Source organism: Chaetodon auriga, chromosome 13, assembly GCF_051107435.1.
Source record: "Chaetodon auriga isolate fChaAug3 chromosome 13, fChaAug3.hap1, whole genome shotgun sequence".
NCBI classification, from domain to species: domain Eukaryota; kingdom Metazoa; phylum Chordata; class Actinopteri; order Chaetodontiformes; family Chaetodontidae; genus Chaetodon; species Chaetodon auriga.
Genome location: NC_135086.1, coordinates 7,222,360 through 7,243,451, shown reverse-complemented (window position 1 = coordinate 7,243,451; position 21,092 = coordinate 7,222,360). Strand labels below are relative to the sequence as shown.

The following is a 21,092-nucleotide window of genomic DNA, read 5'->3' as shown; positions in this document are numbered from 1 at the left end:
TTTTTTCCAGCAGACATGTATGGACAGGTGTATTATGTTCTACTCTTAACCCTGTCCCACTTTCAAAGACCAGAGAGACGTGATAACAGAATGCACGTAAAAACCTCATTTTGGTCTGCGTGTTCACTTTTGGCACAATGTTGACATCTGCAACCCCGATTCCAAAAGACTTGGACCACTGTGTACAACGTAAAAAAAAAAGGCTAGACCGCAATCATCTGCGAACAAACTGTGTTAACCAACAGTTTTACAGAGTGTTCTGAGCCCATGTTGTAACGTCCTTTATACGATCATGTGTTCACAAAGTGGTGAACCTCGTTCCATCCTTGCTTTTGAACAAGTGAGCCTTTCACAGACGCCCCTTTCATACCCAATCATGATACTATCACCTGTTACACTTGTCAAACAAGTCTAGAACTTTCCCAGTCTTTCATTGCTCCTGTCCCAACTTGTTTGAAACGTGTTGAAAATGATCACATTCTGTTTTATTTATGTTTTACGCAACGTCACAGCTTTTTTGGAGTTGGGGTTGTCACACAGTATCAACCAGACTGATTCTGGTTTGGTTTGCAGGGCACAGCTCGAATCTTCCTGCTGACCAAGAAGAACGTGGTCCTGGCCGACCAGAAGACGGGCCAGGTGAAGGCCAGCGTTCCCCTGCTCGACCTCGCCAGCGTGTCTGTCAGCACGAAGAACGACGGCTTCTTCGCTCTCAAGCTCAAAGCGGTGAGGGAGGCCTGGGCTTGTGAGAAGGGCATTGTTGTGTCGTTTTAGTGCCATTATGATTCAGTTCCAGTCTAGTTTGTTTGATCCACATTTATTGCAGACATAAGAGTGGTATTGATCTTCTCATCTAACTCTCAGCAAGAGAGCCGAGATGTTGAACTATTCCTTTTAAGGCCTGCTGAGACACTAAAGTTGTTAAATGGTGCTAATTTGTGCACTTGCATTTAAGTATGTATGGATTATAAACTGAAAAGTGAAAGTGAGGCGACGTTTTTCTATTGAATATCAGTCAGTGACACAACTAATAAGCATTTTGCAAGACTTATATGAATGAAAAATTACGAGCTAATGAAAGTAGTTGTTCAATCAACATCAAACTACGTGATTTGATTGGACTGACATTTGAGTTTGTTCATGCAAATTTCTATGGTGTTATTTTGCTTCAGGGGTCGGCCTCAGCCACCAAAGGAGACTTCTTACTCAGCAGTGATCACCTCATTGAGATCATCACCAAACTCCACCGCAGTGGGGCCACGGCTGCAGACAGGGAGCAGATAAACATCGACATCTCAGACGAGTAAGAGAGAATGATCAGTCAGACCTGAAAGGATGCGACCCGTCGTCCACCTGGATGAAGTTTAATGAGGCTTCTCTCTGTGTGTGTTTGTGTGTGTGACAGGTTTCTGGTGCAGTTCAAGCACGACAAAGTGTGCGTGAAATTCATCCAGGTAGCCCCCAAGAACGGCAACAGCGTGTCCTGCAAGCGCAAGAACAACCGGCTGCTGGAGGTGTTGGTGCCCACAACAGCATAGAGCAGCTCCCTCGCCACTTCTCCAGCACTGTTCCCGAGTGCTCAGATTGGGGGCGATTGAAGCACCGAACCACCACCCACTCCGTAACCTCTCGTCTCAAGAACCATCACCCCAGAGCCCACCCTGAGCCCAAAAATGAGAGTGCAGTTATTTGGCTTGTCGTGTTGTTGTTTTTTCCTTCAGTCTCTTCTTATCAGATTTACTCTGGCACCACCATAGCTGTCATCACATGCCACTTTTTTGGCTAAGAAAGCCCTCATCTGGGTTGCATGCCACAGAAATTTGGTGAAATGTTTCACTGGTGTTTTGTAAAACTGGGGTAAAGAGTTGGATGAAAAAACAAGTTGGTGAGGCATGAGACTTCTGTTATACCAGTGGTGACGTTGATGACGATTGTTCTGCCTGTGTGTTGGATTAGTCCTCAGAGAAAATGTCATTATGAGAACTTTGTGACAAGCGTTAGCCTCAACTGGCCTTGACTCATCCATTTTTTAAGCAGCTCTGGCTTAAAACTTGAGATGACCCAGGAACTTTTGGGCTTGGCCTGTCAGATTTAGCTTCTCTGAAGAACTCAAATACTGCACTTGTTTTCACCTCCGTGTAACCAAAAGAGGATGACCTAAAAGTGAATTTGATTGTATGTTGTATCATTTTCTATATAAATATATATATATTTTCTCTGAGAAGAAGGGTGGGCAGTTTGAGAAGTCAAACATAATTTGCTAGATAATTGTAAAAGCATTTTTGTATCTGTAATTCCTACGTGCCATTGGACAGGTCCCACGACTTGTCACATGTCAGTGTACAAATACATAGAAAAACCATGTAGGTGATTGACCCTGATCGATTACTGTTATTGACAATATCATTGCCAAACATCTTTGAATAAGGGACAACCTGTGGTGGCGATTTCGTGTAATATTTCGACTGTACATGTGATCAACTTCCATTTCCTCTCCAAGCACAGTACAATTTGTGATCTTTTCCGAGCTTTTATTTAATCTGCAAAGAGTTCTTGTAAACCGAATCCATATCCTTAGCTCAAAGAATGTCACGTATGAATCATAAGAGGACCCTCTTGCTTTGGGAGGGACTTAAATTAAAGATACCAACAAAGGCAGGACAGGCATTCCAGTGGAAGGAGGAGGAACCAGCCAGAAGAAGCGAAGGCACTCGCACCTTCCACGAGGTCTTCACCAGATTATGCGAAACCCTCGATCTTGATCTTTTTTTTGTGTGTGTGCAATAAATGAAATGCTTTGTCTCAGTAGTTCTCCTTGCAACAAAACCATGATGAGAACCCATAGCAGTCGCCCTCACTGTACCATAAGCTGTACGTAGGCTCTGTAAGCTTTCGCCCTGGCATGATAAAGGGCATCTTTACTATCTGAATTTTAATTGCTGTGTTTGTGAAATAGCTGTTTCTTGCCACTGCAGCTTGAGTTATTGTAGTGCTTGACCCACTCTGACCTAATGTGTACTTTTCCAGGGGAAAGACCAAATATTAAGCGTACACGACCATAGATTCTTGATGCATCTGCAGAAATGGGCCAGTTACAGCCTTTACAACCTTGTAGTACACTCATTTAGACATTTGGTACACATATTTACACGAAAGCCAAATTTGATTTTTAAAGAGGCAGCAGGGAGATATATTTTCAGGTATGTTGACGATAATAATAATCTTTGGACGTTCTGGTAGTGGGTTTTGTACTATGATTTCTAAGTTAACCAGATGTTTCTCTGGTGACCGTGAGGGAATAACACAGCCAAAGTTGGTTTAGTCGTGTTTTGCAATCCAGGGTACCTTGGTTTGTAAGTCGTTTTTGTATTTTTTGATGTCACACGTGACACAGGGACTTGAGGAATCAGTCGTTGCTGTCCCTTGCACGAGATTCGATTGAGCTGAATGCCACTTTTGATGTATTCTCTCCTTTGGCACAGTTTCAGTGCAGTTTTGTCAAGGAGACTTCTTCCTCCCCCCTCTCTCTCTCTCTCTCTCTCTCTCTCTCTTTCTTGTTTGTTTTGTATTTGAACAATGGCTAAAACTGCAAAATGATGTCTGCATTCTTGTGTGCCTAATGTTAACCTGTGCTGAGAGACAGACGGTGGAAATGTTTCAGTAGAACTCAGTGTAACATTTACAAGTAATCTTTTTTAAATTAAATAAAAATCAGTCATAAATGTTGTTCTGGAGTTCTGTGGTGCTTTTTTTTTTTTTATTGTTCTTGTGTTAATTTATTCCAGCAATGCTACTTTTTCTGGGAGTCATCCACACCTACCCATGAATTACACCTCTGACCCTAAATCAGTACTGAGAGAAGGATGCACAGTGTTTTTTCTGAGCTCCTTTTGAACACTTTTCATGTAGCCCTCAGTATGGATGCAACAGTCGAAATGAACCATCAGATTATTAAAACTTACGTTCTTGTGAGGAAATTGGCAGCATCACAGGGCTGAAAAGTCTTGTAGCACTGAGGATGGACAACCAGGCCTCATAGTCAAGCAGCTGGCCAGATGTTTTCCATCACCTCTGGGGAGAGCTGTCCTAGGGTTAAATTCCGCGGCTTGGGGAGAGCTGCCGGCAACAGGTCTCCAGGGAGCAGCCCTCAGATTGAGCACAGAGTGGTAAAAATAGCATACCATTTTGGGCTGCCCAGTACCCAGTTCCCACCACTCTGCAGGCTGGGAAAGGAAGGAGGAGCCCCAGCCCTCCCAGTGGATACCCAACACTCAGTGGGAGTGCAAAGGAATTGTACAGCGCACAATCCCATCCCCTGAAAAGCCTGTAGTATTCAAACAGTGATGCAGATGTGCATCAAATCAGCACAACAAAGCAGTTTGTGGAGATACAAGGTCCTTGTACCAAACGATCCACAGCAAAGTAAGGAGGTTTATTCGTGTAATATTATCCCCAATTATAAGGAACATTTAGCAAATCTGATTTATTCATCTCTGATTTGAGCTATAGTGACATCATCATATTGTACTGAAAGGTGAACGTGTACCATCTCTCACAATGAAGGTGAACAGAAGGCAAGATCAGAGTTTGCTGTGAGATTGGGTAGTGTTTGGCGACATCCCGTGGATTTTAGATGACATTACATTTAAAAAAAAAAAAAAAAGACAGGACACAGGAGCAAGATATAGAAAAATTGTCCCTAGCCATGGCTTTTTACTTATATATGAAACTTTAATAATTAATGATCAGGCATTTAAAAAACATTACATACAACTATAACCCTACAAGTTTTCCTTAGTAGAAGATAATTTGGAAGATTTTCTTTCTGTGCTTATGACTTTCCACTTTATAAACTACAGAAGTGTTATAGATTTTCCATTTTGCAATTCCTGTGGAGTGAAGTCTTGCATTAGAGAAAGAACACAATACTCACTTAGCTAAATTTACTGTGATATACAGTATATCTTGTCAAACATAGTATCTTTCCTTTAGCATAGTTGACTGTTTTACTGTTTTTAAGTTGGTGTAGAGTATCGTTTTGTGTAAATTCTGATTAGAATCTTACTTTCATATCGTCATACATCCATAACTTTGTTCAAATGATTTGCTGAATAAAGGAACATTGTTTAAACTCAGTATCATTTTGTAAACTCATGCCTCAGTTGCCATGCAGAGCCCCTCGCATGTTTCGCAGTGACCAGCCAGATGGAGAGCCTGCAAACAACTGGAGTATGAGAACTCTCCTCAGGGGAATTCAGTTCCTGTCCAAAATCTTATCAGCTGCAGTGGGCCAGCAGTGCTGCTGGCTATAAAGGCAATAAAGAAAAGAATGTAAGCTCGCTGCAGGTATGAAATTCACTTTCAAAAAATATGCTGGCTCCTGCTGAGTTGACTACAGTCTACCCAGAAATTATCATCAATGTTCAATGATTTGATGATATAATTAAAGTCAATTGGGTGACTCTTTTGAATCAGTGGGCGTAATGAGATTTTGGTACCACAGGAAATCTAAGCTCATTTTTGGAAAAGGTGTATGGCTCTCAGTATCATTTTGATACCAAAACCACTGCAATTAACCTCCGTCTACAGTGACGGGATTTGATTTTATTCACAGGTTCACCTTGCCTTATCACAGTTTTAGTCGATTATTTCTTAAAGATGCTGTGGTGTGTCAAAAGAAAGGAAGGAAAACATTAATTGACTCCAGTACTCCTGGCTGAACACTATACTGTAAACACAGAATACACACCGTACTACCACATTTGAGCAGAGTGCAGTACTGTAATGACAAAAAAACAACAACAACAACAAAAAAAAACACAATCAAAAAGCAGCGAAATGCCAAAAAACATGAGCAAAATAAATGAAAGCGGTCATGAATGAACAGAAAATAAACCGCTGTGGCCGCTCGTCCCTGGCTGATGATAAGTCGCTGCCTGGGGATAAAAGCTGTCTTTGAAAAGCGCCTTGATGCTGCGACGGTGCTCACCTGATGGCGCAGTCAAGATAAACGGTGACCTGGACGATAATGTGCTGTTTTCCTGCAACTCTGGGCCATAGATTTCCTCAAGGTTTAGCTGATTGGGCTGATTGTTGTCATGGTCTCTTTGATGCCATCTTAACAGCTGGCTGAAGTCACCTCGGTTGATGCTCACACACAGAGGTTACCAAAGCTCTATGAGGAACACTTCACGTTTTGCACACAGCTTGTGCTCTCAATAATACAGACAGTAATAATTATATTTTTTACTGAAAGTCAAACTTCCTTAATCACAGTTTACATTGTCTGGTATGGCTTTTTTGTATCATTTTAGATAGTCAGAATCAATATTTCATTCCTTAGTGATATAATTTTAAGCAGTCTCTTATATGTTGAGATGTTTCCTTCATTGAATCTTCAAGGTCACGTCTTGTGACTGTAGTTTTGACACTTCTTGCTCCCGTATTCAAATAAGCCTGACATAGCTGGCGCTGCCACTGGACACTAGGGGTCAGTCAAACTCAGCTTGTGGAGCCACAGTTTCCCTTTCGAAGCACTGATTGTCAGAGGTGGTGTGAGAGGTGGTAATTCTAAGTCAAGACACTAATAAAACTGTTAAGATCTCGATTTGATGTTGACTTGAGATCTTCTCAAAAGGTTCATGAATAAACAATGCATATATTAGATAAAGTAAGTCACATGTCACTTTCCCAAAAACATGGACTTAAAGAAGGCCTCTCCAGCTGGCTGGACATAATTGTCCCCTCCACAATGCAAAAGTGTAAATGCACAACTGGAATTAAGTTAATCCTGACTGACAGTCTGCACTGTGGAGGAGACCAAAAATAGACCAAATAATATTAAAGGCAGGAAGCTGCAGTTTTTATGCCCCTGGATGATTACCATGGGTTTTTCCCAGTCCTGAATTTACGGCGGTCTAGAGTCAATAAGATCAAAGTTCAGTGTGAACTAATGAATCTCTAAATTCAACACAGAAACCCTCCCTCCCACCTTTCTCCTTCTCCCAACCTTTCTTTTTTATTTCTGCCATTAATTTAATGTGGCTTATTATCAGAGATGAAATCTTCATAATTAACCTCCTTTCTACATAAAATATTGGACCATGAGGTATTGCCACATTGTGGCTCTTCTGTTGTAATTTAATTAGCATATTGTCCGCCTCCAGGGGCATGTAGCATTTCTGTGACTGTGCTCTCGAACCATCTACTCGGTGATACGTTATAAACACGTCCTGCAGGTCGCGTGCTGGGAGTTAGTTAACCGCATTGACTGTATTGAGCTGTCACGGCGTCAAGGCTGATTTCATTATTGAGTGAAGGAGTTTAGGATATAGATGTCAACAGTTTGGCCACCGGCCTGCTGATTTACTTTGGCATAAATCTATGCTGTGATTTAAATGAAGCCACCCCTTGAGACCGGAACCAGACTATCTGTCATTTGGAGCAAATTCATTTTGTGCACCTTCTGTGCAGGAGTCTAGTTTTGGAGGTCATGTCTGTGTTCTTCTCAGTTACTGGTTTTATAAATAAAACCAAGTTGACCAGAAGGTGAGCGTAAGATCTCTCAGGTCATCTCTCCAAATGGTTGATTAGCAATGTTATTATCATTTTTGTCTTCTAAGAACAAAAATACATTGTCAAGTTATTTGAGTTTTCTGAGAGCATCATTTTTCAATTACACTCTCTTCACAATGAATCTGCACTGTGGTGACTGATGTTCACATATAGACACAGAAATGAGGTAGAATTAAAGTCAGACAGGGACGGACCCCAGCAGAAGGGGACAGACACGCCGAGTGTTACATTACTGCTGCTGGCAGTGTGTCAGGCAGTCTGGAGGGAGGGACGAGGGCTGGAGGAGGCCTGATTAATGAGTGTCACTGGGTGGTGGAGAGTTTGTGTCCCCGCTCACCTCATGTCACCGGCACACTCAATGGCTTCATCAGTTTGTAGCCATTATCACGTCAATAGGCAAGAATGGAGGGAGGAGGGGAGATAAGGGTGAAGGGGAAAAGGGCTTCTGCTGCACCATCTGTGGATAGCTGAACATGGTGAAGCAAGGACTGATCACTTAGTCATATTCTTATATACATATATTTAAGCTGACGGTGGCCAAAGGTTTATTACTAACAAACATGTTAGAGTGATGACTGTTCTATCAAACTGACATGTTTCTAAATTTTTGTTACACATTTTACGTCGTTGTTTACCAAAAGAAAAAAAAAAATCTTATTTTAGCTGATATATAATGGCAACTTTATCTATAATTGATTAACTTTTAAGACACTCACACAGTTTCAGAGCTGCTCACTTCTGAAACACTGAACAAAAGTTGAATGAACCGCTGATATTTTTAGATGCATTTGAAGAGTATCCGCTTTAGTTTAGTTTGGTATAATGGTGTTTCTTTGTGCTAACGGCTATCGCAGCATGATAAAATGCTAACAATGACAAGGCACCCAATGACAAGGTAAACATTATGCATAGTAGGAATAATGTTAAGCATGGTCACCTTCTTAATTTAGCATGTTAGGATGCTGACATTTGCTAATTAGTACTAAACACAAAATACAGCTGAGGCTAGTGGATAAGAAACCCAGCTGTCAGAATAAAACATTGGAAGTGAGCATTTCTGCAAACCAAGGTTATGTTACATTTGTTTCATATGTATCATATCAATGCCTCTACAACAGATATTGAAGTGACATGGTTCAGATTACTGGTACATGTTCATGAGCTGAGTTTTTCTTATCAGGAGGTGGAGGCGACGCTGGTGGTGTGACAGCTAACAAGAAGACTGCCAAAAGCGTGTGTTTTCAACAAAAGGTCGGGACATTTTCCAGCCGTGTTAATAATGACTTAACTGGGTATTTTAAGACAAATCAGGATCTTTTCCAAACCTGTTCAGGCATAAGCTAAAGTACAGGAAAAAGTCAAATTTTCACCTCATGGTTGCTCTCAAGCAAATGTTGGGATGGAATGGGATTACCCAAGTAATTATAGTCATTTCAAGGCTGTTGGAGTGTTTTGCCCCCACAATGAAATCTATATGAGAGACAGCTGAGCTCTGAAGGCCACATCAACCAACTGAAATCTTAAAGTACGTCCATCCTGTCTTGTAAAGTAGTATGCTTTAAACAGAAGAAACACAGGTAAATAAACTGGTCTTCTTCTGCTGCGGGGACACATAAGTAAAATAATAAACCATCACTAAGCCTATGCTCGTTCATCGTTGCACCAACAAAAGTGATTGGCTCTGTGTGTGTTTGAGTGTGTGTGTGTGAGCATGTACGTGTGAACAGAAGCAGCTGTGGCACTGATATGGATAAGCAAATAGCTGCACACACATCATTAGGTGCTCATTTACAGACAGGAGCAGGATACTTTAGGTTCACTTCAGTAGCCTGTGCTCTGAGCATGCATATGTGTGTGTTGGTATCTCTTCCCAGCATGCCGGCTCTCCACTCCCTGCTTCTTGCCATCATTACATGTCGTTGTGGCGGGAACAAGCTGAGAAAAGGAGCCCAAACTTGTGATGTTTTGCTCACATTAACTCAATCAGTTTTTTTTAAGGCTGCTTATCCTCTTTTCATGTTAGTCTAGAGATTCCAATTTGAAAGATATGATAAGTCAAACTGGGCTAAAAGTCATGGCACTTACCTCAGGACTGGAATAGCTGTTTATTTTTTGGCTGACAGAGGTGTAAAACAGACTTTTCAGCTGGTCCAGAGGCTGCTCTGAGTGAAAAAGTGGGAATAATGATTCTTCATCATGAAGTTCGTATGTCCTATAATGAAGCTAATTGGTTCAGTCTTTCACAACATATCACTGTAGACCTCCATTAGCTGAACAACACCTGGGTAGGGGGCAGAAACAGAGGAGATACGTGCAGAAGAAGCAGAGCAAAACAAGAGCAGGAGTAAAGAAAGGGCTGAGCGGGGGGATCAATTAGGGAAATGAAATCTCATCTTCAGTGTTGGACAACATACATCAAGCAGTGACAGCCCCTCCTCTAAGCCTGTCAGTCCTGCCTGTCAAAACAACCAATTAAAGCAAAGCTAATCCCCCAGTTAACCCCCGGATAGCCTCTCTAACACAGCCCCCTCCTATATACAAGAACTCAGTCGATCAAACGCATGTTGTGCACAAGCACATGGACACATTTGTCACACAGTGCAAAGTATTGTGGCAGTGAACTGACTTTGCTTTTCATGTTCACATCATTAGGTGAAAATAATGTTATTATAGAAAAACACAAATGCAAATGTTTCCCTTTTCGTCTTCATGAACTTTAAATCACAGTTGAAAGCCTGTTTTGTTGCTTTTGGGGCATTCTTACTCTTTCTCTCCCTGCAGATGTAACTGTTTCGTCAGCATTTTGGGAGACAGAATTGCCTTCATTGTTGCTAACGTGTACAGACACTGGTTCTGGGATTTCAGCTATTCTATATTTTATATTCATGCTTCAAATAAACAGAAGCAGCATGAACGGTTTTTCAGCTAACACCACGGGTGCAGGAGTGAAGATGTCATTGTAGAGGTCACCAATATTGCTTATCGCCTCTTTTATCCAAATTGCTTTGAAGCCATAAATCACCTTGCAGGTCATTTCAATACTGTCTTACATGCAGACTGTAGCAACATCCCCATAGACTACAATGCAATGACGTCTAGGAACATGTAATTTAAACTCATTCCCAAAGTTGCAAGCTTCTCCCTCCAGCCTTTTTATTTCATCATCCTGACTTGACCATTATAGATGTTTTCCATCTGAATCCTGCAGCTCTGGAGCAACGAGAGTAGAAGAGGATGAATAGAAAGCAGGAGAGGTGATACGGTAGTGTCAGGTGTGATAGTGATAAAGAATTATGAGCTTCCCTTCATCACCTCACCCTTACAATCACACACACACACACACACACACACACACACACACACACACACACACACACACACACATACTCACACACGTACAGTGCACGCAAACACATGCACACAACCGATCTGATTAAATCCCACAAACATGGATTGGTGGGAGTGTCCGTGAACCACGAGGCTAATTGAACTGTCTTCACTCTGACAGGATGGAGGGGTGCGGACAGCATGATGAGGACTAGATTAAAGAGAGAAAGAAAGAAAGGATGCAGCTGATGGAGATAAGAGATGTTATTGTTCAGTCAGACATTTATAGTCATGTCTGAACACTCATGAAAAAATGTAAAGGAGGAAAAATGTGTTCGAATGGATTTTTAGACTTTTCTTGTATGTTTTTGTGTGTGCAAAACTCTGCCTTCACCACCGCTACATCTGTCATCCGTCTGTTGCTAGATTTAATTTTCTTGTAGACAAAGATGGCAGTGTTGGTCATTTGGTTGCAGATGTTCAAGGTCCCCAGAGGCTGAACCTCTGACTTCTAGCCTCAACATGATGTTCATTTTTGTATCTCAGAGTGAAATGTCGACACAGCTGTGGGGTGGATTGCCCTGAAATTTGGTACATTTGTGCATCCAAGTTCCCCACAGGCCTCGCACAGGATGGATTGGGTTGTCTTTAATGGACTAACATCACCTGATTCACTTGCCCCAACAACCACACTATGCCCATCGACTGCTGAGTCCAGTGCTATGCAGATTCAGTATAAGTCTTGAGGGAGTCTTGCTTGATTTTATCATTATGTACAATCAGGCATTTCTAATATATAGACATTTGATTGATACTAGTCTCTTCCCTTTGGCAAGTACATCTAGTATATTGATTTCTATGAGCAGCTTGCAAGACGAATTGTTTCTACACACACAGAAGTGATTGAGATCGCCTGGCCACTTTATACATCAGGGTTGTGAGTATTGTTCATTTATACTTACACCCTGAAGAAAGATATACTCCTTTAACACTGATGGCACAAAAAATATTGAAAAATCGAGCTGCCACTGGATCTTTTTATACTTTCAATAAAATTGTACTGTCTAATAGTACTTTACACTTTACACTGTGCACTTTTTTATTTTGACCTCTTTATGCCACTGTGCTTGCTGTTATGACTAAATTTCCACAGTGAGGGATCAATAAAGTCTTATCTTATCTTATCTTATCTTATCTTATCTTATCTTATCTTATCTTATCTTATATATTCTAAGGACTGAGCATCAGCAGTCTGCTGAAGACATCTCTGTATGACTGGGCAGCGGCACGCGTTTGAAATGTGTGTTTTCTGGGTGAACTCTCAGAAGAAACGTGGTTTCCACTCACTCAAAGCATTTTACAGAGAAGACACGTTTTGGAGAAGGGTTTAAACTAGTTTACAACCATCGTGTTTTTGTGTTAAAGGGAGAACATATTTGGGTCCTGAGTATTTTGGGAAGCTGACCCTGCAGAGCAGTCTGGCTGTCCCACAGAGCAACAGATGTTTAACTACTTTGTGCAGCCAGTCCCTCTGCCGCCCCTGCCTTTGTGTGTTAACCAGCTCTACGTGTGTCTGTCTCCTCCTCTCATTCACACACCTCTGTTCACAACTAATTAGCTATGTGCCTCCTCTCCTTCCACTCCGAAGCCTCATTTCATTGTACTGTCATCTCACTGTTTACTGTGCTAAGTAATAATCATCCAATCTCAGCTCTCCTCCTCCCACCTCCCTCCTTTCCCTCCTCTTCCCCTCCTTCGCTCCTCCTCCTTGTCCTCCTCATTATGGCCCATTTTCAGTTGTGACGGCTGTCATTAATCAACTCATTTCGAACGACGTTGAACCTTGCAACCCTGAACACCCACCCCTGCTCAACCAGGAAGTGTTCTATTCCCCCGCGGCCCATTAGGCCAATCAGAGCAAAACTGGGACGTGACAATAGATATAACAATAGAAACCAAAAGCAGATTTTAGACTTGAAACCACAATAGGATGCAGACAGCAGGAGAACAAGAGGCTTTATTATGCTCTATCTGTTGGGGATTTTGGGGGGATTTTCTTCAAGCTTTAATGTCTCCTGGGATACGTACTCAAATTTAACTTTTCTAACACACTCGCCCTGTTAATCTGAGCCACTTAGATCTGCCAAGGAGGGTCACTAATGTTTCTACAGTGGTTCATATTTGCTTGGACACATCTTCTACACTGTTGATCAAAGGTATGAAATATAATAATATGGAGCTGTATGGAATATGGACTTTGGCTTTCCAGACTATTGGCGTTCTCGCAATCAGCTTCATGAGGTCGACACCTGGAAGGCTTTTCCAGCAGGTTTAGGTCGAGTGATTGTGGAGGCCTGGTCATCTGACGCAGCACTCCATTGCGCTCCTTCCCGGTCAAATAGCCCTCACAGAGCCTGGAGGTGTGATTTGGGTCAGTGTCCAGTTGGAAAACAGATGATGATCTTACAAACCCGATAGCACGTTGCTGCAGAGTGCTGTGGCAGCCATGCTGGTTAATTCTGATCTCATCTGATTGATTCTGGAGCCTAATTTATGAGGAAATTAAAGAAATTATACAACTGACTGATCTCATTTTTGAGAAGTTGCCACTATTGTTATGCTGTTCATGTTGTGTTGTTTTGCATGAAAAAAAAAAAAAAACAGAAAAATGTTCTGGAAATATGAATGCAGCTTTGTATTTTGCTACTGCAATTCACATAATTCATACGAGCAAAAACAATTTGTTATCAAATCAGTTTTGATTTAGCCTCTGCCTCCACTTCTCCCATAGTCCTGTGCACCATGCAAGAACAACATAACCTTTTTGCCTCTCAACTATAGAGGCCTGACAGCGTCGCCTACTGGGTCAACCTCTTTAACATTTGTGTATGAATAGAGGCAACATGAATGGTTCTTTTACAGCTAAGGGTAGAGAGGAGCTATGGCCTGAGTAGTCGTTCTGTGTCTCCCAGACTTTGACTCTTTGTGGTCTGCATTGTTGCTCTTGTCTACGTGTTTGTGTGTGAGTGCCTGTGCATGCAAATATGTGTGTGTCTGCTTTCCTGTCTGTGTGTAAAGTGGCTATTAGAAAACACTCCCAGCTCATCGATGGGACAAATGTGCCAAATGCCAAATGTTGATGACTGTAGAGGTGTGTCTTCCTGGAGAGAGTAAAATAGTTTGGCTGACATTTAAGATTGTTGTCATTCACATCTTCCATGAAGATAAATCAAAGGCAGGATGTAGTATCTGCATTTTTTTGGTATTATGTTGGTTATTTGGAAATGTGTATTTGTCCGGGCACCCTGGAAACTTTAAACCCTTTTTTTTCTCCTCCTCACTTCTGCTGTAGTTGCCGCTCTCTGTCTTTGTGAGGCAGTGTGACTTCCTGATTTTCACCTGAACCTATGAGGCTTAAAAAGCTTTTCTGACACTCAAAGACGTGAGTGAAACAGACTTGCAGTTCAGCTTGGGCCCTGACACCTGACCTTCAATAAATGCAGCTGCAGATGAAGGAATGTCATTAATTAACAATTATTCCATTTTAATCAGACGACACATAGATGCAGCAGGTTGACCTCATACGCCTGATGGTTCCATCTTCTAGTATATTACTGTGCAAAGTATCAAGTTACGACTTCTATCTGTTTATGAATAGATAAAAGCTATGTGCGTGGGCTCTATAAACACAGAGACTTTTTTGTTAAGGGTTCTTAACACGGCAATCAAATGACCATAAATCACAATTGCATTATATTACCAAACATGCTATCTCGCAGTGGTGTGAAACTTCAAATGCTGTGCCCGTTTCTACAGAGCCTTATCTCAAATGATGTGATATTTGTGCTCGGATATCACTGTCAAGTTGTGTTGTTCAAACGTTATTAAATGGTGAGATAGACCCTCTCTCTCTCCCTTATCTAATGTAGAACAGATCACAGAGAATTAATCATTTTACAGCTGACTTTTACAGCCTGTGGTCCTACCCTGGTGCTTCACATGTTACTCTGACCTGTGCGACTATCAAGGGCAGTGGAAAAAAAATGACCTAATTAGTCACAAACAAAGCTTTTATTTTTATTCATTGATAACCTTTAATTTGGAGTTTAATCACTTCCTCTTGCTCAAAAGCAAGTGGTGCATAAAGTGTATGCTTCATGGGGGTGTAAGCTGTTTTAGCCACATAATGAAAGAAAAAAGCTGATTTCTTTGTTGCAATGTTTCTACACAAGTTTAGTCTGCAATGCATTGATTCAATTCCTAAACTTCACTTGTGCATTTATTGCCTCCTGGATCCAAACAATCGCTTACTGTATGCCAGTAGCAGCTTGATAATGTTGCCAGACTGACAAATGGGAAACATGTATTTGCAAACCATCCAATCTGACTCGTTTCCACAACCATTTCTTCCATACGGCTCTGCTTTTGACCCCCCCCCTGTGGTCTATGTGAAAATGCCAGAGGCTCTATGTGGTTCTGAGTAATGACTGATGATGCAACTTGTAAATTAGTAGCCCATGTCCCCTGTGAGATGACTTGAAACATAGAGCTTCAAAGCCTCTTTATGCATATGTGTCTGTGTGATTCATATGAGGACAGACTTCATCAGTACTTGAGTTCATTAAAGTCTTTATTACCACTGATTTTCATGTCATCACGGTAATAAATAAAAACTAATCTATTCTCATTTCTTAAGAATCTTAATGTCTGACGACCACCATATAATAATACTCAGACAATCTTGATGGTCTTACGCTCACATGCCTGCACAACACACACACGCATCCATAAGCCATTTTAGTTTATATGTTGGGTAGTTCAGCAGGTGTTGATGTGTTTGTCTCCAAAGTGAGAGCAGTTTGTTTTCCCAGGCCTCTGACTGTCTCTTATCAGTCCTGTACAAACCGGGTGCAGGAAATCACCACTGGTTAAACTGTGGCAGAAGTCTAAATAGAGACTGAAGTATCTTTCCAGGGCAGGAAAGAATCAGCTTAGGTGGACGGGAAGATATCCTCTGCAAAGCTGGGTACAGATTCATGCTTTGCTCACAGCAATACATAAAATATAGTGTTGCAACCAATATATGGAGATTCATCAAGTTATGAGATGCTCATATCTGAGTTGTACGAAGTCCTGCACATCATAATGTATATGGAATAAACAGCAGACGGCTACTAGGATTTTGTGTCAGCTGTCCATACTTTGTCTGTGCGCAGCTCTGGTCTGCAAGAAGAGAAAGAAAGTTTGCTCTCTGACACTTTATGGCCCCCCTATCTGCTCCGTGGTGTGGTGATGACCAATAATCATAGCAGCAAGCGCTGATAAGAACAGTTGGGTTTCTGTCAACCTTAGCAGGCAATAAAATTTAATGAAGAGTTAGTTGTAAAATGATGAATTTCGTCATCTCTCTAAAGTGACATTACAGTAATTAACACAATATACTTTTCAAGTCTGTGCATGTGTGTGTGTGTGTGTGTGTGTGTGTGTGTGTGTCTTACATGCTTGTGAATGTGTAATACAGTGTGTGCGTGCAGGACAGCGTGTGAGAAAGCTACACCTCAGTCACACCTGAGACACTGAGACAGGGAAGAAATCTGAGGTCAAACTGCCCGACAGATAAGAGACATGCTGAAAAAAGAAGGAAAGAAAGACAGGAAGACAGGAAATCATACATTATTCTTATAGACAGTATGCAGAGGATTGTGAATTCTCAAAAAGGAGTGAAAATAAGCCGAAAATATTCACTATGTTTTGAACCTCCTTTTAATTCAGTATAGTATTGCCACAATACTCAAATAAATACTTTTCTGTATTTGTCTAGAATTCAACATACAGGCCTACAGCTGGTGGAGAGGCTGCATCCATGCCTGAAGTTAACCATTTAGAACACCCTGCCCCTGTGGTGCAGGGCTCTGGCCAATCACAAAGGAGCAAACTTTATGTTGGAGTGAGTGAAGCTGTCTTTACGCACAGACCTCAAGTGGAGCGCGTCAGAGAGAAGACGTGTCTGTCAGGAAAGAGGAGTGACAGTACAGGCTAGTAGTTTCTGTTTAAGATCTCATGTATGTGTTCAGAAATTAGGCCAATTGAAAGTTTATCAAGGAGAGTTACTTTATGAGTTTGATTCTGAGTACAAGATATTTACTCGACAAGGAGTTGTGTTTCGAACGAATTAACACCAGCTGCTAATTGGAGACGTCGTGGGGCAGAATGACCACCACCGTGGAGAAATCTAAAAACTTTCGCATTGATGCGCTACTGGCGCACGACGCGGAGCAGAGGGCGGAAAGCGATGGTGCGTCCCCGGGGTTGTACTACAGCAGGAGCCCCGGAGGCAGTCCGGTGTCCAACCGCGGCTCTGAGACGCCCTCCCCTCATCCAAACTCAAGAAACTCCTCTCCAGCCCAGCCGGGAGTCCTGTCCAAATCCCAGCTCTGCAACTTGTCTCAGTCAGGATTCCCTGCTCTGCAGCAAGGGGGTTTCCTCGGAATGCACCCGGGCTCCATGTATCCCCTGGCGGCCCTCGGAGGCCAGCACCACCCCTTCATGTACCCCGGCTTCACGCAGCTGGTCCAACCGTACCCGGAGCACCTAAAGGGGGCCGCCATGGCCGCGACGCTCCCGCTGGAGCAATGGCTCAGAGCTGGGATGATGATACCCAGAGTGGGAGAATATGGAGGTGAGTTGGTCTCCGTGTCTCCTCCAGTCACAAACTTTATCATTCTTACATCCTGTATTTAAAATGATGAAATAACCAAAATGCATGATGCAGAATTTGTGGATCAGACATTGAATTTGAAAATTTAAATTTAAATGACACGGATATTTAAAAGTCATAGTTTGCTGAGCTTTAGAAAAAAAAAAAAAAAATAATAATAATAATAAAAATAACAATACTAATATTTTTTAACATTACATGATTGTATCAAATATATAGCTAAACGAATTACTGCATAATATTATGCAAAAGAGTACTATTTATATTGCATAATTGTAAATCTTATGGATTTTTATTGAAGCCATTTTTCTTGTTTATTATTTCATCTAATGTGTTTTAAAAAATTATGTTAATGTGCATGTATATAGGATAATTTAGGCACCTATTTACTCCATCTTAGACCCCATTAGAATACAATGGATCATACTTTTTTTTCCCCCTTTATTTTATTTTATTTGGTGGTGGGCCAGTGACCAATTAAAGTTTTTAGTGCCTCCTAACCTTTGTGTGTTGGTATTAGTCTCAGGACCCTGACATTGAGATGCTGTCACTTAAGGACAATTCCTCTCATAAAAACAACGTGCAACATTTACGGCAAAGGTAACACCTGAAACAGACCTACCTCTTAATCAATTGATAACATTTACAGTGTTTTCATTAAGGTAATGGTCCTCTGTGATGGTTTATTACCCCTCCAAAGCAATATCCTCCCACCATGACCTCACATCAGGGCAATAAATGTTAAGGGATAGAAAGAAAAGGAGATATACAGGCAGGAAGACAGGTGGGCAGGTAGGCCTGTGGAACCCAAACAATGGCATGGAAGCTGAAAGGGAAGATTTTGGGATGATTTCTTTGAGGATTTATTTTCTTGTTCGATTAATGTTTCTTCTTTCTTTCTTTCTTTCTTTCTTTCCTTACCTTGGCTACTGTAGGCCTCTTTCGCCTATAGGCCCACAATTCCTAAAGATAGCATATAGAAATAGATTAAAATGCTTAATGTAAATGATGACAAATGCACAGAATAACCCTCCTCTCTCCCCCTGTTTGCCTCTGTCTGTTTCCCCTTGCAGCCCCGGCCCAGGCAGGTTTGTTGGGGAAGTGTCGGAGGCCCAGGACAGCTTTCACCAGCCAGCAGCTGCTGGAGTTAGAAAACCAGTTCAAGCTCAACAAGTACCTGTCCAGGCCCAAGCGCTTTGAGGTGGCCACTTCGCTCATGTTGACTGAGACTCAGGTGAGAGAGTCAGAGGCTGTAGGATGTGTTGTTTTGAATTACTGCATCACAAGGTCCATTATGTTAGTATGTGAGTATGTTCTGATCGAGTCTGTCCATTTGGCTCTTCTTTCCAGCTAAGGCCTGATTTGTCGGCACCTAAATGAAGGCTTGTTGTGTCTCTCCTGAAATGAATATTGAAGAAAAAATCTTTAATACAGAGTTTTGCAAGCTAATTTACAGCAGCTAAACCATGCTGCTCCATAAACATTGATGGCAAATAAGTGGAAGTAAGGTGGAATCATTAAATTGTTTGACAGCTGATAGTTCAACATTGATTTTAATAAACAACTCCTAACCCATCTTCCTTAAATAAGCAGTTGAAATAACAATATTTGATGCGATGCGGCCTCTTGTGCTCTATGATTTTATGGTAAGTGATTGACATAAAACAGTACAGTCTTTGTCAGCATAAGCCATAAGAACTATTTTAGGCTGGAAAGCTGTTCTCCAGAATCACTATATGATGCTATGATGTGACTTTTTGCATGGTCACAACGCTAAAGCAGTAAAATATTGTATGTGTTTTATGTGTATTTGGTGAACCAGCTGTTTAATAGACCAAAAGCAATTATGAAATTCTTCCTCATTTTACTTATCGCTCCTTAGAGTTCCCTCACAGGGTGCATTTAAGCTTGACTAACACTGCCAGGGTAATGGTGTCCTGCTTTTCTAACTTTCTTCTCCTCCTCTGCAATAAAACTTAGAGAGAAGGAGAACACATTTTTTCCTTGAACCCAAACTAAATAAATTTATATGGTTTATCTGTCACGATTCCTGTTGTTTTCCACCAGGTTAAGATCTGGTTCCAGAACAGACGTATGAAGTGGAAGAGAAGCCGTAAGGCCAAGGAGCAAGCAGCCCCGTCCTCGCTGACTGACACAGACAGAACGGGGATGGATATGCACAGCGCCAAGCCTCAGAGCGATTCACACAGCTCGAGCCTAGAGGATGAAGAGGACATAGAAGGGGAGGATGAGGATGAAAAAGAGGAGACAGAGGTGTTGAGAGCAGGTTCTTTAGGCTCTGTGGGCTTCATAAGGCACACTGGTGGAAGAACAGGGAACTACAGCTCTTACTTAGAGGAGGAGCTGCAGGAGGGAGGGCCAAGAACGAGAAGCGAGGTTTTCCCATTATAATGTTCGGCGTGCTTTTATTGTATTTGTTTTTATGTTTATTACTCTTGTGAAGAGAATACACAATATAATCAGGTGTGCAAACATGGTGGCATGAAAAGGATCATTCATTTTTAACAGCCCAACCCACAGTGCCATATCTGTATCTGGAGCTCCCAAATTAGCAAAAGGGTATATCGACAGCTGCACATTGGAAATTTAATGGTTTAATGGTCAGTAATCTGTCTGAGTTATGACTTCAGGATCAACAAATAATTCTGACTTAAATGGGAATTTTTGTGCATGATTTACTTGTGCTTGAAACAGTACAAACAGATTGAAAGCTTCTGCTCCTGCCTTGCCATCTCCAATAAACTCATTTATATAAGAATGTGCATGTACTTAAACTGCATGAATGGGGGGGTAATAGCACTTTCAAGGACGGTAGTGGATAAAGAGACAGAAAAATTAACTGGAAGACTCATGTTGTAAAGAGTGTCAGTGTTACATTATCAGTGCATCCCGGTCTGTTACAAATGCTGGAGAAATATTCCACTAATACTCAAAACTTTTCAGATTTTTAAGAAGACTTCACAAAACATTGGATTCATATTCACACAGTAAAAGGTTGTCATAGTAGTTTTTTGACTCTATGATCATGAAACTGTGTTGTACAGTGCTCACTTCTGTTTTGTATTATCTTCTTGACACACACACACACACACAAAGGGATGGCTGCATGCCCTGAAATGATATTTGAAATTTAATGTTAATTTGTTCCCTGTATTTTGTAAACTGTTCTCATGTTAATTGTGTTATGTTGTCAATATAATTTAACATTATAGAATTTAATATATTTCACTTTGAGAGCAACACTTGTGGTTCTGTGGAGAGGAATAGTTTGACAAATAAAGTTGAATTCACGTGTGTTGAGTCCAATGAAGTGAGTGAATGTCAGTGTGTGCAATTTACAAAGGGACAGTTAAGATTTGAGTCAAATTTTATCGTTCGCGCATTGCAACTGTCCCTCTTCGGTTGCCGTAATTACTGTGGCGACACAAACAGTTGCTTGTCGCCAGGTAAC

General features: G+C 41.4%; 2 protein-coding genes across 6 annotated transcripts in view; both read left to right on the top strand.

Annotated features, from left to right (window-relative positions):
- myo1b (myosin IB) overlaps positions 1-3,726 on the top strand; it is a 59,213-nt gene extending 55,487 nt beyond the window's left edge. For all 5 annotated transcript variants that reach the window (XM_076746471.1, XM_076746476.1, XM_076746474.1 and 2 more), the window contains 3 exons: positions 574-726; positions 1,173-1,303; positions 1,406-3,726. In XM_076746471.1, coding sequence (XP_076602586.1) covers positions 574-726; positions 1,173-1,303; positions 1,406-1,538 — 417 coding nt within the window. In that variant the 3' untranslated portion in view covers positions 1,539-3,726. The remainder of the gene's footprint in view (positions 1-573; positions 727-1,172; positions 1,304-1,405) is intronic.
- Positions 3,727-17,112: 13,386 nt separating this feature from the next.
- LOC143330798 (uncharacterized) lies at positions 17,113-20,032 on the top strand. The gene is made up of 3 exons (XM_076747558.1): positions 17,113-17,581; positions 18,694-18,854; positions 19,688-20,032. The coding sequence occupies exons 1-3, from the start codon at positions 17,113-17,115 to the stop codon at positions 20,030-20,032; spliced, it is 975 nt and encodes a 324-aa protein (XP_076603673.1).
- Positions 20,033-21,092: the final 1,060 nt, after the last annotated feature.